Source organism: Geospiza fortis, unplaced genomic scaffold (assembly GCF_000277835.1).
Source record: "Geospiza fortis unplaced genomic scaffold, GeoFor_1.0 scaffold44, whole genome shotgun sequence".
Classification (NCBI taxonomy): Eukaryota; Metazoa; Chordata; class Aves; order Passeriformes; family Thraupidae; genus Geospiza; species Geospiza fortis.
Genome location: NW_005054404.1, coordinates 1,516,586 through 1,533,909, shown reverse-complemented (window position 1 = coordinate 1,533,909; position 17,324 = coordinate 1,516,586). Strand labels below are relative to the sequence as shown.

General features: G+C 38.8%; 1 protein-coding gene across 1 annotated transcript in view; it reads left to right on the top strand.

Moving 5' to 3' along the window:
* Positions 1-17,324, top strand: part of PRDM6 (PR/SET domain 6) — an 80,141-nt gene that overhangs the window by 56,911 nt on the left and 5,906 nt on the right. The window contains exons 7-8 of the mRNA XM_014309134.2: positions 717-1,059; positions 12,033-12,209. Of these exons, the coding sequence (XP_014164609.1) occupies positions 717-1,059; positions 12,033-12,209 (520 nt within the window). The remainder of the gene's footprint in view (positions 1-716; positions 1,060-12,032; positions 12,210-17,324) is intronic.

Below are 17,324 nucleotides of genomic sequence, written 5' to 3'. Positions count from 1 at the left end.
TGGGACTTTAAAGCATTCTTATGCCTGTTTTGTAGGTGGGAAACTGATGCACGAAGATCTCTCTGCCTATGCTTTGCAGTGTTTCATGGTGACCTACCTGCTATTAACCGCAGGCATAAGATACATGATGAAGTCCCTGGCTTCTTACTGCATTGGCGGTGTGACCATCTGTGAGATGTAATGGTGTAATATCCTCAGAGGCCACCCTTTTGTAGGATGAGGGAACTATTGCTGCCGTAGATATTTAGGCCCTGTTGTATCTCAAGGAGGGTCCCAGCAGAGATTTTTTTCTCCACGCTCTCAAAATTCATGCTTGTCTGTGATATAGCAGTCAGACATGCTGACTGCAACATGCAGAGTCAGGGTATCACAAGTGGTGCAGCTTTTTCTTTCAGATGACAATGCCATTGTGTAATAGAAGTATATCACAGTCAGGCTTCTCTGGGTCCTTTCAGTCTCAGACACTCCCTTGCATGAATTTTCATTTCAGTGTCACAAAATCAGCACCATCCATTCAGATCACTGTCTCATTCAAGCTCTTCTTTAATTTTTTTTCTTTTTTTCTATTTTTTTTCTTTTGTACTTTGTTAAAATAAAACTGTTTCATTGTAGTGTCAAGAAAATGGATGTTGATTTTTTTTTTTGGTGTCCCAAAATTGTATTAGTTTTAAAAAGGCATAAAAAGGATCTTATTTACTTTTCTTGTTTTCTCCCAGTGAATGTCCCTTCGACTGTAATGGAGGCCATGTCCAGACAAGACACCCTACAGCCATTTAATAAAAGTAGCAAACTATCCCCTGCCACTCCACAGCGATCCATAGTATTTCCACAGACTCCGTGTAGCAGAAATTTTTCTCTCCTGGATAAGTCTGGGTCCATCGAGTCAGGATTTAACCAGATCAGTGTCAAAAACCAACGAGTTCTTGCAAGCCCAACTTCAACAAGCCAACTAAATTCTGAGTTCAGTGACTGGCATCTTTGGAAATGTGGGCAATGCTTTAAGACTTTCACCCAGCGGATCCTCTTACAGATGCATGTGTGTACGCAGAACCCTGACAGGTAAAGCCCAGGCTCTCTTTATTTCTGTATCTACTGATAGCCAGATCCACTGCTTTCTTCTTTTATCAAGCTGTTATCATTTTCAAAACCAAACCATTATTATGGGGAGCCTGTATGACATAATTCATCTGCAGCTGTGTGAAGTAAGCTGATAAAAACTATTGCTTGCCTTCACTATTTGTAAAAACATTCAGTGCCTAAATGTGCAGATAAAAGGAAATAGCTAAGGATATAATCTTGTTTTTAGAATGGTTTGGTACATCTGATGGAGGCAACAAAATAGAATGAAAATTTATGAATATCATAGATGGAAAAAATGAGGTCAAGATAATTAAAAGTCTCTCTGTCTTCCAAAGATAATCTAACTTGCTGCTCAGTGGCTGTCACAGTCATTTCAGGGTTCACCTATAGTGTGCAATGCGTATGAACTTAATTAAGTACTAAGAGGTAATGAATTGGAATTTTTTGCTTAGTACTATTTTTCTTCATAGCATGCAAACCCATAAATCGTACAAAGCTGTCAAAAGGAAATACCTACTCCACCAGTGATGTGGAGGAAAACAGATGCCACTTATTCAATAAACTAATATCCACACAGAAGAAAAATGTTGACTAGATACCTCAGAGTCAAAGTTGGTTTGAAAGTTTGTCAATACAGAATTTTATGGCTGTGAACTGAGGATGAAATTTAGCTGAACAAGTGAATTAAAATTTCAGGTACTCTGACCGGTGGCACAGTAAATATAATGGAACCATTATTTATGAATCAAAGCTGGTTTATTTGACAATTTTGATAGCTGGCAGGACAAAAGACAAAAATCAAATTAATTGAATAAAAAAGGCTGCCTGTATTTTGTCTCTTCTTCAGCTGTGCAGATTTGAGCTTAACAGCTAAATCCCTGAGAGGTTGTTCAAAAATCAACATTTAATTGTGAATTAGAGTTAAAAATACCACTACCAAAAAAGCAGCAAAGACTGAGTCTGTGTATGTGTTTGTGTGCATGTCTATGTCTCCTCGTGTACTTTGTGTAGTATCTACATGTGCACATATGCCTGTGTGATTCAATGGCTATGGAGAGAATAAGTCCATTTTTCCAGAAGAAATGTCAAGCATGTTAGGGACTAATTGGATTCTAAGCTAATATTAATAAAAATTAAAAATTGATAATATTGCGAATGTGAACAAGCCCTTTGAACACTTTTCTGGATTTCATGCTTGCCTTAGCAGAAGCAAATGCCTTGCTAGGGAAGCTGTAGGACAAAACCGGTAATTTAGGTGTCACAATGTAGAATATGGGTCCTGAAAGATCTACTGTCCTACATTCCATGGACTTTTGTGTTTCTGGTATTAAAGCATCCTAAGCATACTGTAAAGCATAAAATGGTGCATCCTGGAAGCAGAAAAGGCATGTTGTGAGGTCCTCCACACACTTTTTCAGTGATTCACTCAATCAGGTGTGACACCTAGATTTCATCCTTTGTTTGAACCAGTGACTTCCTTTGTGAAGAAGCAAGTTGCAGATAATAGTTAATGCAAGAAGGGTCTCTCTTAATGGCACTATTCTCCACTCTAAGTGATAGCTAAATATTTATTTTGTCAGAGAAAGAAAAGGGGGATAAATCTGTCTTACCATTAGATCTTTCATTGTGGAGGTGAGAGATTAATTTTTTTAAATTAATTTTATTCCTTTTTTATTTATTTCCTCCTAAGCAGCTTTGTCAAATATTGTCTGAAACACAGTCTGGATTTCTGGTCTTCACTCTTAAAAGTGATCATTCTCATTAGTAGGGTGCTGATTCATGGTGTCTTACCTCTTCGTCCCTCCTGTGCCTACCCAGCCAGCAGCTTCCTCAAGAAAGTCTGGAGCATTGTCAGCTCAGAATACCCTAGAGCAGAGTAGGAAATCATCTTGCTATGATTAAGGTCATTGCAATTCATTCCATGCTTGAAATTACCATAAATAACTGCCCTAGGATCTGGGTTATCATATCCTTGCTTAGAAACCTTTACAGTCTGAGCTTACATCACAGGAAACTTTTTGTCTTTTAGTGGGTACCAGTTATTTAATGATGCAGTGTCTAGAAAAAGTGGCCTTTGGTTTCTTAAACACTTTGCATTTTTCTAGATGAAAAATTTTTACAGTGTTGTACAAAATTTCCAGGAGACACAAAAGTAAGGTATGATTTGTGGAAGAATACCTGCTTGCCAGCCTGAAGTACTGGATGCAGCTCTCTGGTTTTTATTTTCTCAGCATCTGCAGCACTGCTCCAGCTGATAAACAACTCCTCATTTATTGTCAGCAATTTGTAAGTGCACCAGCCACTGCATCTTTGATGTGACTGAAACAGCAGGGCCTGTCATCTCTAGGAAATAGACTTTAGTCTGTCTGTTCTGGCTTAGTATTTGTTTTGCAACAGTGCTGTGCAGGGAAAACACCTTTGAGTCTGTACAGGAGTCTGATTCATGGTCTGAAATACAAGAAAAGCAGACTACTTGAAGCTTGAGAAATCCAAACAAAGATAATACAACAACCAAGATTAAGAAAACATCTAAATGAGAGCAGACATAAATAGACCATAATATACGTAATTCCATGAAGTAGTAAGAAATAAATGATCCTGTTTATCAGGCAGATCACTTAATAAATAAAAATAATTGTAAAACATTATGAATCCCAAATAGGAGAAATTATTAAAATCTTCTGCTGTGCTTTTTGTTTTATTTAAAGATTAAGAATTTAATTTAAAATCACTTTTAATTTTTTACTGGCTTACTTATATACTTCTCTCTTTCCACCCAAAAATTTTAAGTTTGTTACATTTTTAGGGCTTCTCTGAAATTTATGGTAATTGGGGTTGAAGTGTGTGTGAGAGGTGGAAATTTAAATTTGTAAAATCTTGAACTGGGGGACCTTCTGAGCCTCTAAGCCTTGCTTAAGCCTAGACCAGACAGAAACAGTTTCAGAAGATATTTCTGGAAGCAAGAGTTGAAAATCTTTTTTCATAGGAATTTTTTTTGTTTATTTTGTTGGGGTGGAGGGTTTTTTTTTGTTGTTTGTTTGTTTTTTTGTTTGGTTTTGGTTTTTTTCTTTAAGTTTTTTTAGGCTTTACTATTATTATTATTATTATTATTTATTTTTATTATTTTTATTATTTTTATTATTTTTATTTCCTCCATTCTTCTGCAGAAATTCCCAACAATCCTGTTTGGAAGGCTCAAGAACAGGGTAACCAAAACTCCTTATTAAAATGAGAAATTTTTATTTGTTTTTTTTAACAGCAACCACTTTTTTGATAATGACACAGTCTTTTTTAATGACAGCACTCTTCCACATTACTCTGATCACCAGATTCAGGACACATTGGTGCTCAGGGAAGGCAGAAAGCTTCAGTTCTCAAGACTTCTGTGTGCATATTTTCATGTACAACCTGTACATCTGTATGATAAATATTCTCATAGATTGCCAGGGATTCAAGCTGAGAATCTGAGACAAAGCACACTCCATAAATGTGTTCATAGATGATAGATTATGGATGTGATCTGGCACTCATAATTCTTCTTTACTCAAAAGATATACTCATATTTTGCAATATCACCTCAATATTAAATAGTAAGGATATTTTGTTTTGTTTTGTTTTTCTTAACAGGAAGTTGAAGTTACCAGCTCAATAGATGCTTTTCTCTAATATCATGGCTTAGTCCATTTTGTGTTTATATTTTCTTTATAGGTTCTGTGTCTTTGACCTTGATGCTTTCCCCAAGTCCACTAATTGATTTGAACCTCTCCAAAACAGACTTCTAAAAAATAAGTGCTTTGAGCAAGAGTTGTCTATTTCTGTGTATTGAGTATTGCTCTGTTAAAGTAAACTTCATGCTGAATTTAATGCTGGTTCTTGCATAATCTTCTCATAAAGGTTTGCAACTGCCCAGTACTCAGAGCCAGTAACAATAACAGGTCTACAGAGCAGCAACTCTCCCTGACAGCTTCAGAAGCTTGCATATGCTCCAATGCTGGCTTTCTGCTTTGGCTGGTTTCTTCCCAAGCATTTGTAACAGATGATTGCAGAACTCCCAGCAGGTCCAGCTCTGCCATCCCTGCTGCTGCATGGTGCTTGAGGTGCTCAGGACAGCAGCTGTGCTGCTTGAGGGGAGCACCAACCTGGCAGGGGATGTGGAGTCCAGAGGCAGTGAAAGTAGCTTCCCATGGCTCTGCTGATGCTTGGGATGTTGCTGTGTGCAAGTTAGCAGTTTCCTGAAGTGTCACTTTGCTCTCCAGCCTTAATTTGACTTGCTAGAAGAAGGCATTCCTCAAAAATACCTTCCTTTGAGAACATCTGTGACCTAACTCCTCTGACTGCAGCTGTGCTCTTAAAAAGCTGTGCATTGTATAAAGGCCAGATCCTGAGAGCTGATGCTGGCCCCACCTCAAACTGCGCTGCTTGTGGGGTTTCTTGCAGGGGCGGTGGCATGGCATCCTCCACCCTATAACAACGGGAAATGCTGTCCTGGATTCAAGGGAGCCCTGCGTCCCACTCTTTGAGACTGTGAGATCAATCACCTTTTTGAAGCCCAGGAGCAAAGAGGAAGTCAGAAAAAACCACCAGGATGCCTGCATGGATGAATGGGGAACTCCTGGATTAATCCAAAGACAGAAAGGAAGCCTCCAGAGAATGCAAGCACAGACAGGTTGCCTGGGAGATATACAGACAGGTGGTCTAAGCAGCCAGAAATCCCTTTGGGAAAGCTAAAGCCCTGGTAGGATTAAATGTGGCCAGGGACATCTAGGACAACAAAAGCTTCTATTGTTACATTAGCGATAAAAAGAAGACCAGGGGAAATGTGGGACCTCTCTGAAAGGAAGCAGGAGGCCTGGTGAACTAGGACATAGCAAAGGCTGAGCTAGTCAATAACTTAACTGGCAAATGTTCCAGTCACATCACCCATGTCACAGAAGGCAAAAGCAGGGACTGGGAGAATGAAGAGCTGCCAGCTGTAGAAGAGCAGATTGAAGACCATCTAAAGAACTTGAAGGTGTGCAAGCCCTGGAGCCGGGTGAGAAGCATATGTATGCCCCGAGAGAAATGGTGGATGAGGTGGCTAAGCCACTATCTGTCATATTTGAGAGGTCATGGCAGTCTGGTGAAGTTCTGCTGGTTCAAAAAACCTCCACTGCTAAAAAGAAAGACCTGGAGAACTACAGGACAGTCAGTCTCACCTTGGTACTTGGCAAGAGCATGAACTAAATCCCCCTGGCAACCAGGTTAAGGAACATGGAAAATAACGGGGTGACTGATGACAGCCAAGGTGATTTCACTAAGGGCAAATTTGTCATGCCTGACAAATTTGGTAACCTTCTACATCAGTGTTTACAGAGTTGGTGAATAAGGAATAGAGACTGAGGTCACCTACCTTGAACTGTGCAAAGTGTTTGCACCCAGCAGCCTTGTCTCTGAAGTGAAGAGACATGGATTTATTTGATGGTCAGATCCCTCAATGGATAAGGAATTGGCAGGAAAGTTGCACTCAAAAGAGTTGTGGTCAATGGCTCAATCTCCAAGTGGAGACCAGAGATATTCCTTAGAGGCTGCTATTTGGGCTGATGCTATTTAGCACAGCAGTGTTTTTTGGTGACAGGGACAGTGGGATCAAGGGCACCCTCAGCGAGTTTCCTGATGGCACCAGGTTTTGCAGGGCAGGTGACATGCTGGATGGAAAGGATGCCATCCAGAGTGACCTTGGCAGGATGGAAAGGTGGGACTGGGTGAACATCATGAAATACAACAAGAGCAAGTGAAAGTGGTTCAGGGCAATCCCAAGCACAAATACAGACTGGGTGGAGAATGGACTGAGAACATTCCTGAGGAGAAGGACTCAGAGATGTTGGGGGATGAGAAGCTGGACATGAGCCAGGTGTGCGCTTGCAACCCAGAAAGCCACACATGTCCTGGGCTGTGTCAAAAGCAGGATGGGCAGGAAGTGATTCTTCCCCTCTATTCAGCTCTTGTGAAACCCCACCTGGAGCTCTGCATCCAACTCTGAGGATTCCAACATTAGAAGCATGTGGACATCCTACAGAGAGTCCAGAGGATGATTCCAAAGATAATCAGAGGCATGAAGACAGGCTGAGAGAGTTTAGAGTGTTCAGGGTAGAGAAAAGAAGGGCACAGGGACACCTTATATGAGCTTTACAGTACACAAAGGGACCACAAGAAATCTGGAGAGAGACTTTTTGTGATTGCATTTAGTGATAGAACAAGGGATAATGGCTTTAAACTGAAAGATGGTAAATTTTGATGGGACGTAAGAAAGAAATTCTTTAGTGTGAAGGTAATGAGACAGACTTGAAATTTTCCCTGAGAAGCTGTCGATGCCCTGTCTTGGGAATGATTGTGGCCAAACAGAATGGGGTCTTGAGTGGAAGATGTCCTCTAGGAATGTGCCCCCTCTTGATGACAAAAATATCCTTTGTCCCCTTAAAAAGGAAATAAGCCCAAAAGTTTCACTCCTCAATTAGGTGAAAAGACATGTCATAGGACCTGAGGGTCTTCACCTCAAACTTAAGGATAGCTAATTGGGCAGGAGCCACAATTTACTAGAAAAAGAAGAGAACAAAGAAACTAATTGCTTTTGTGAGGTGTTTTCCCGGGAGCAAGGACCTTCTGCACCTAGCTCGGTTTTTCTCGGCAAAGAGTTTTGTTATTTTGCCTTTTATTAAAACCTTTTTGTTTCCAACACTACCACAGAAGCCATCCTGCTGATTTTATGCCTTCTAAGGTAGCTGAGCCATCTTGGGCATGAAATAGATCTCCAAGAGCTTATGAGACCTGGCTTGAGGAGACCCATATTTCACCATGTCCCTGCCCATAGCAAGGGGTTGGAAACAAGATGGTCTTTAAGGCCCCTTTCAACATAGTCCATTCTATAACTCTATGGTCATGTTGGCTTTTTACTTCTTAGTCGTCAACAGGGAGAAAAACACTTTCAATCACATGCCAGTCTCTCCTTTCAGCTGGTGCTTTTCCGGCTCTTTCTGAGGAAAAAGAATACAGTGTTGCGCTATTTTGTCTCACTGGGCTGAGAGAGTTTCAATGACAAAGTTACAAGTATTCAGGAACTTGCCCTTGCAAGCAATTTCTCTTCTAAGATTACACTAGAATTCCATATGCCCCTTGAAAAGAGCAAATTCACTTCTGACAAGGCCACGCTAAAAATCTATTAATCATAAAGGAAATAGTTTGAAAATGCAGTGGAAAATAATGACTGGATTTTCTAAGGTTCTAATAATTCAAAGAGTTAATATTTTATGATGTAGAAAATAAATTTATAACACTTAGATACACTTAGGAGCGAGAATTTGGAAAATATATTCTTTTGGCAGAGGAATAGTAAAAGACAAATAAAGCTATGTCAGGTTTGCTAAACAAAAATCTAGAAAGAATGAACCTAAATGTACAGCTGCCTCTCAGTAGCTATTTCAGATGAAAGCATATGGATTTTTCTATTCTCTTAACATGCTTTGTACATATTAGGAGTTCTACACTCCCTGCCCAAAGCATGAGCTTTGGTGAAGTTCAGTAAGCCTTATAGGGAAGCCTGACTGATCAGTTTGTACTGATCCCATACAGGATGTAGTTTCACCCAGAAAAATATCAGCTGCAAAAGTAAGGAAATTTTATGACAGCAAAAGACCTCAACAAAGAGCAAAGTCATTCAAGAGATTGTCTAGCTTAGAGAGCAAAATTTATTCCATAGTGTTTTCATTTTGAAAAATGTGTCTTGCACAACTTGGAAAAGCTCAAATTATGAATTACCACAAAACCTGAAAACTATTACATTAGAATTGCTCTCAGAATTTCAGTTTGCATGGCCTGTATTCCTATATGAGCCATCATAGAGTCAGAGACTGTGGGATTAAGGTTTCTGGAAAAAGCTGGCGGATTCTGAATGTCAGTAAACATAGATAGTTTATCAGTGATGCATGGGATTAATAACAAGAGTGTAAAATTTTTCCAACAGGAAAATTTTCTTCTGGGTAGGTAGATTTCCCTTCTTTTAGCTCAAAAAGAAAGATGTGGAGCTAAAAGCTCCTATGTAACTAGGTTTTCAATAAAAAACATTAGAACTACTTTTGATGATTGTTGGAACATCATTCTCGTCTGCACAGGGCCGTAATCAGTTCAGCTGCTCTTAACTCTAACTTAAAATTATGATCTGGTAAGATTTTGATTCACATGGATACTGTGAAGCTCAAGAAAGTACAATACGTGTATTAGTTATTCCAAGGAAATGAGTTTTTCTGAGCTGGGAGTGCATTCTGTCCAGCAGAGGATTTTTGAAAGCACAGCCTAAGAAGACCAACATTTCTGTCCCTTTGTTGCTGTTCCTCCGTGTCTGCAAAACTCTGTTATAGTGAAGTCACCATCTGAATTCATTGTCCCAGTGCAGACAAAAGTGATGGCAGAAGACATAACTGCTACATCAAAGGCAGGCATGCTCTGCCCATGTCAATGTACTCACTGAACCGAGCACAGCTCGGGCTCAGTCCTTCAGCACCACTTTCATTTTTTTTTAAAAATAACATATTGATTTTATTTTCTTCCAAGAAAAAAAAAATTCCGAGCGCAGGAAAATTGTTACCGGAGAACAGAATGATAACTTCTGTACTTATTGAATGTAATTATTTTTTTCTCTTTGAAAAATAGTAGCATCCAAAAGTTGTCAGAATTTGGCATATTTAAATCTGCAATTGTGCAAATTGGAGCATTTTTAAGATGTTACAGTATTTTAATGCATTTTTAGGCTTCTTTTTGAAATTAATTTTGCCTAATGTGTGTCATTTATCTAAGCTTTAAAAAATTAGGTATTTTAGCATTAATTAGAATTACCTGGATATAAACAGGATAAATTCATCATCTGCAAAGAGAAGGGTAACTTTTTCTCCCAAGAGGTGGATCAATCAGAAAAACTGAGTCAAAGTGATCTAACAATTGGTGATCTTTTGCAGGGATGATTTACTTGAGTGTAAGACAGTGAAATATATTCTGAGTATTTTGTAAAGAAGACATTTATTTTGAGCCAATGAACCCATATTGTTTGGCATCACAATGTTCACCTATATCTGGTTTGAAATTTTGACTGTTTACAGACAAGTTACAGTGTGAATTTTCACTGCATTAAGTTAATCACATTGATTTATTTATCTCTTTAAAAAATAAAAAGATTAATTTGCTTTATGTAGCGTTGCATCATTTTTTGTGGTTGCTGTTAAAAATAGATAACCAGAGGCTAATAGATGTTAATGGTCTCCTTCACTATTAAAAAAAATCAATTTTTCTTGGATACAGAATATATTATTGCTTTATTTTGCTTAAAAGTGTTTGATTACTGCATTCACCAATTATCTCTGTTTTATCCACTCTTGAAATTTCATACCAAATTTGATAAATATTTTCTGTGCAAATTAACTTTGGACTCCAAGAAAGGTGAAAACTGGACATGTTACTACTTGTCTTTCAGTAAGAGAAACAGAAGAACACTTTCTTGGTTTTTGGTTTTTTTAAATATTATTTTACAGATTTCTGTGTATCTTTAAGGGCCACGTCATCTAAATTACCTTTCCACAGCTTTCATATCTTACTTTCAAACTTGTTGGAGAGTAGTTAGGTTTTCAAATGCAAGTAATTAAAATTGTAAGCTATTGAGTTATTGATGAATACTGAGCTATTAATCAAGCTAAAAAATTCTACAATCAGGGTTCAGTGCTCTGAAGCACTGTAAAATAATAGTATTTGTGTTCAGTGATGCAAGTAGCCACAATTAAGCAGTTCACTTGACAAATGAGATAGTTCACTTTATTTTGCACTTAATTGAATTGTACATGCCTGGTCGCCATTGTCTCTACATTTATTACAGAGAGAGCAATTAAGTTGTGTTGGCCATTGGCTCTGGAAACGCAGACACCAAGAGTTAAAATGTTGTGTAGGGTAAAAATCATTATTATCCCTCCAGAAAAAAGATCTTAATTTTCTTAGCAAGCGGTCTGATAAGCATTTCAGACTCTGCTACTAACTTAAAACAAATGTGAAATGGAAAAAAACCCTAGTAGGGTGTTGATACAAAGCCACTTTTATCGAAGAGAAATATATAGACACGGTCTCTTGGCATTTTATTTTAGTTGGCATTTCAGAAGACCAGTCTCACATTGCTGTTGTGTATCCTTTTTTTTTCTGTGTTTGCAGTCTGCTTGTTATGATTCTGAATTTGTAACATATCAGTCAGTTTTGTGTGTTTGTTTGTTATGTTTATTTTTAACAAGTTGTGTTGTTGAAAACCTGAGTTCTGGGTTTCCTTTCAAGATCCCTAAAACAAGATATTTTCAATCTAGAAGGGAGAAAAAAATGTTAATGAAATGTAAAGATTTTCAACTGAAATAAGAAAACAGAAAGATAATTGTAATACAGTAGTCATTTTTTCCAAGTCTCTTATTGAAATAAGTGATCTCTAAAACCCTCCAAAGCAATATGAGGAGTTTAATTGTGAATAGCTACAGAATAATGACAGGATGTGCGCATAACTATCAGATATGCATTTGCAAGTAAGACTGTCGCTCACACCAGCAGACAGAGGATTCCATGAGTCCCTCAACTCCAATGTGTGCGGAGCTTTTTTTTCGACTAAGGAGTACCATTGAGTTTGAGAGAACTAAGGCAAACAGATGTGTAGTGCAGGCTCACGAGTTTGTTGATTTATAGTTTTTGGGTCCCATAGATTCTCATTTAATTCCTGCCCAAGAATTTCACATTTGTTAAAGAGGTTGTGAAGCTTTGGGTTTGTGCTTCCCAAGAAAGACCCAGACAAGTGTGCCCACAGTTCTCTTTGGAAATCATCGGGAAGATCAGGAGCCCCCTCCCATGCAGTTTCCTGCTTGTGCCAACAGAAAGCACTGATGGTGCCGTTTCCCTTCCCACTGCAGGCCCTACCAGTGTGGTCACTGCTCGCAGTCCTTCTCGCAGCCCTCGGAGCTGAGGAACCACGTCGTGACGCACTCCAGCGACAGGCCCTTCAAGTGCGGCTACTGCGGGCGCGCCTTCGCCGGTGCCACAACGCTCAACAACCACATCCGGACACATACGGGGGAAAAGCCCTTCAAGTAAGTACTTGAAGCCAGCAGCTTTTGCCAGCTGAGATTAGAGAGGGAAATGCATTGCGGCTGCTCACTAGCATCGCCAGCACTCGGCAGATGATCCCTTGAAAGCCAAGGTCAGACCATGAGGTAAAACAGCTAGTGGTGCTGTTAAAATCAGAATTTATATGGCTTTGATTTTGAGTTTCTTGAAAGTCTTGCACAATTTTCTGTTCTCTAATGATACCTTGATTATTTTAATTAAGTGGCAAGCTGATGCCAGAGAACCACAGCTGAAAATATGATCAGGACTGAGACAGGCCATGCTGTAAGAACATTAATACGATTCTCAGATGTCTATATGCTGAGGTAGATGGAGCTTCACTTAAAAGCTAATTTGGCTCTAGCTATATATGGGGGGGAAATATGCACCTTCTTTTGGTCTCAGAATCACTGAATAGAAAATGTAACTCTGTGGCATAAGTTTTGAAAGACCATAGTAATAAATTGAAAGTGTTGAGCTGTCCAAAGTATAAGAAAAAAAAGTCACCTAATAGAGATGATTTTACATTAAACTGACTTTGTTAATTTCTGAAGTTTTCAATTACTGATATTAAAGCTAAGTACATACCTGTCTCAGAAATCTTCCAGCAGTGCTCATTTCCAACAATAGTACAGCTGATCCTGATATTTTACCTTCTGTTGTGCAAGACTCTGCCTACTAAAGAGGAAGTGCTCTCCAAAGCAGAAGAAATATATCCCATATTTTTGTCTTTGTCTTGGCTGAACTGACAGGCTCAGAGTACATATATGTGGTCACTGGAGCAATTCCACCTAATGTATCGATATCACTTCTTTTGGAAGCTTCCTGGATGTTCCTAGGAGGAAGGGGAATAAGTGTAGAAGAAGGTTTGTGTCTCTCCCAGTTCTCCGAGTACTGTCTGTTCTCTTTCTACTTTTCTCTGTTTGACTTTTTTTTCTGCTTTTGCCAGACTGTGCTTTTGATCTGGTTAATGTAAGGGAACTCAGCCATGGGGCCTGTCAGAACCCCTCATAACAGCCCAACAGAGATACTGGTGAGCACACTTTGCCTCCATATAAGGCTGGAAGGAAGCACAGCCTCCATACATGTCTTTGCTGGGGGCAAGGGGGCAGAGCCAGGAACAAAATGCTGCATATCGAGTACAGAAGAACTTGCATAGCAGGAATCATGGCTAGGATATCGTGGAGACTCAGAACATCTAAGTATTGACTTCTCTTGAGCCAGTCTGTTGAATGCTCAGAGCCCACAGAAAGTGAGCCAAAAATGGTGTGAGCAATCAGATTGATTTTATCTAGTTGCTGTGTAAATAGATTTTAGTAATTAATGGAAGGGATTTCCAGGTCAAAATGGAAAATAGATTTCGTTTAATGTTAAGGTGTTACTTATGTGTAACCTTGTTGACTCCACTTAATTTTTTTCCTTGACATCCTCTTTTTGTCATGTTTCCAATAGATCTGCTATTTTGTCCCATTTAGAGTAATTATTTTTCCCCTTTGATATACTAATTTTTTTTTCCTTTTCCAAAATGGACTTGATTACAGCACAATTTCATTTGTGAAAGAGCTAATGTATGTAATACAACTAACAAGAGGTCTGGGATTTGTTTTTTGTTTTGCTTTGTTTTGGTTACTTTTTGTGTTTTGTTTTGGGGTTTTTTTGTTTTTGTTGTTGTTGTTGTTATATTTTGCCCTGCTCAAGTGGAAGCACTTAAGTATTCCAGGATGTATCTGACTGCTCCTTAAGTTGCAGGACAGAGCAACAAAAAAGAAAGTGTATACTTTATACTGGTTCTTTATGATGTATGGCATAATTTCAACTGTGCAAGGTGTTTCTATAGTTTCTTCCTCAAGCTCAAGAGACAGTAGCACTATTTTCTCTCTGGAAGGCTTGTTGAAGTATTTTCACTAAGCTGATTAGTAACTTCATGTGAAGCTGAAACTGGAGCTGCAGGTTTTCCCATCCCTGCTAGTCAGATACACAAGAGGACACACAAGCCTTGATCCTGCAAGCTGTTCAAAAGGGCAGATTTGTCTCTCATGCAGGACTACTTGCATTTGAGAGAGGAGGGGCAGAAAATTATCCAGAAATCAATCCATTATCTCTGCTGAATCTCTGAAAAAAGAAAGACCTGCAACTCATCTTGATGTCTCATCACTGTTTGGATCCTCCTTTGGAAAAGGGTTGCACAAGATGTGGTATTAAGAAAGTTTAGGAAAAAGCCCTCAACAAATTCTATTAAGCAAGAACCATAAATAGAACAAACAAAATATCTGTCTCTTGATCATGCAATTTAGGTTAAAAATATTTGTTTATAAAGAATTTTGAGTATACACTTACACACAAAAACAACAAAAAAAAAGACAAAAAAGCCAACTGAGGCAGTGTTTCTGTACCTCAGAGAAGTTTGTATTTGTGGTGATGTACACACTTCTTTTAACTAACATTTTTAATATTAGAAAGAATTGCCATGCATGGATAGTGATAAATTACTTAAATTCTAGCTAAGTTATTTTAAAATAACAGGTATAATTCTGAAGGTGCTTCAGCTGTGAATGCAATCTCATGATTTCTAATGCAGTAGGGCAGCTGTTCTCATATGTGGTTATAGACAAATTACACTCAGCGTGGATTAAATCAGCAATGTTAAACACTAAGTATGTTTGTATGCATATTATTTCCAGAAGCTGGTTTTAAAAATGGTGAACACTGGTGATAGTATTTAAAAAAATATTTTAGATTAATTGTTTTGTGAGAGAATGTTTGGGATTGGTTAAAAAGCTTTTTCTGTGAGAGGCCATTTTCTTTGTAGGTCCTAGGTAAATTTGGATGTGTGGTGGAAGACTTTTCTATTTTCTTTTCATTCAGATAACAATGCTAAGTGAGGTTATCTGTAGTCAAAGCTTTAGCTGAATTTGACTTTTCATGTCGTCACAAGCTATCAAGCCAGCCTCACCACTGTAAAGTTTTTGTGTATTCTTATCTTACTGAAGTCTCCACTACGGCTGCTAGTCTGGGAACAAAGATCTTAAGTAAATTAAAATGCAGGAGAGAAAGGAAAATTATTTGTCACCTCTGTTCTCTTAATTTTTTCTCACTCCCTCCCTATTTTCATTTGCCTACAGAATCAGGCTTATTCAAAGATCTAATATTTCGGAGTCAATCCAAAATAATTAAGAGGAAAGATTCTTTCCGCCTCCAACAGCACAAATATTTTACATTGTTTCTTACTGAAATGCAAAACTGGTCAGCATTCATTTTAGGTTGAATATGTATGTTGTACCTGCAGTGACATCTCGGAGTTGTCAGGAGGGATTCTCTTTGGTTGATAGTTTTTCTTGGATTTTTGATACCCTTCCAAAAGAGTTTAAAATGTACTCATTGAATGAAATCTTAAAATGTTTATTTTGAGAGTATCAAACTAACGTCTTTTTCTCTAAAATAGACCCTGAGCATTTTCTCCACCCAAAGCCTTCCACAGAGTTTGACATAAATGTGCAAATTAAACCAATCCTCACTGTCAGTGTTTTGAAAGCACTGTGAAGCAAACAAGCAGACCAGTAACAATGAGGGCTATCTAAACAAAATCAGAAACACCAGTACTGTGGAAATATCCCAAGACTATTGGTGCACTTTATGAACTTAAGAACAATTCTGTTTACCACCCCCACCCAAGCAAACCATACCAGGAAACCCTGTGGCAGAGTGAAGCCTGGAGGTTGAGGAGGTTGAATGCTTTAGGACATTGTTCCTTACAATTACAGCGTACACAGACATTGTAAAAGAAGGCAACATGGATCTAGTTTTCACTGATGGTATCTAATTGTTTGAGGACTTTGGAATTGCTTTGGACCTATAAGCACCTGGGGCTGTTTAAATTCCATTCAAATGCCATCAGATGGTCCTAAGTGGAAATTAAATTGTATCTCAGTTGATAAGTGTCATTATTGCCAATACATGTATCTACAGTGCAGGCTTAGCCAAAATTTTGTATATCTATCATTCAGGCTTGAGCTCAGTCCCATAGTGGCTTGGTGTGCGGTCACATGAGATAAGGAGTCTTTTTCCTTTCTGACAATTTTGTCTACTGTTCAACTTTCCAACACAACATTAAACATGTCTGGGTTACATACAGGAACATGCACACAATAACTCACCAATCTCATGGGCAGAGCTTATAGGAGTGGTTATTCTACTATGATGGGCTGGGAAAGAATGGTTAGTAGAGGGAGAGACTGCATAGAGTACATCACAATCCAGAAGAAGAATATTCCTGCTCTTCTTCCCATTCCTACCTACTGTGAGACAGTAATGCGGACTGCTGTGACACTATTATCTGCACCTTTTCTATCAGTTTGTATCCAGCAACAACTTCTCTGGACCACATTGAAAAGAGGAATCAGGAGCCTAATACACATCTCTGCCCATAAGCCAGGTACTTATGTATCCAAAACTATGGTCCTGAAAGCACCACCCACATGATTTGGAAGTACCTAGAAAATCCCAGGCACCTTGGGTAATATCTGAAGGTTATCCAGGTACAAGAGAAAGACAGGGGAATTAAGTGCCTTGTCAGAAGCTTTATTCTGACTTTTGCCCAAGGGCTGTGTAAATGCAGACATCACAGTTGGACCAGCAGCAGCACTTGGCACCCACAGCCTTCCTATTCATAAAGGGTAGGTTTTTGTATCAAGAGATTTATCCCCTTTCTGTTCTCTCTTTAGCATCCCTCCTTCCTGTGCTTGATGTTAGTGTATCAGCCTGTAGCTGGGAAGGTAAAGCACTCCTACAACACCTTGCTCTGCACTTTCATTAACAATGCAAGGTGCTGAGTGAATGCCTGCCCAATTCCAGCCTCCCAGACAAGCCCTGGAAAGGATAAGGAGGGCTGCCACAGCAAATGTTTTTGGTGGGTAACACTGTCTTTCAATCACTCTATAGCCTTTATCTAAGTCACTAATGGTGCCTAGCCATCCTGTTAGCCTGTATTTCCTTTATTTGGCCAGGCTCCTAAAATCAGGTCTTGCCACCCCTGATTTTATAGGTTATGTTGCAACTGTATCACTTACAGCTTAGTTAGGCAAGGATCCAACCCTCCTATT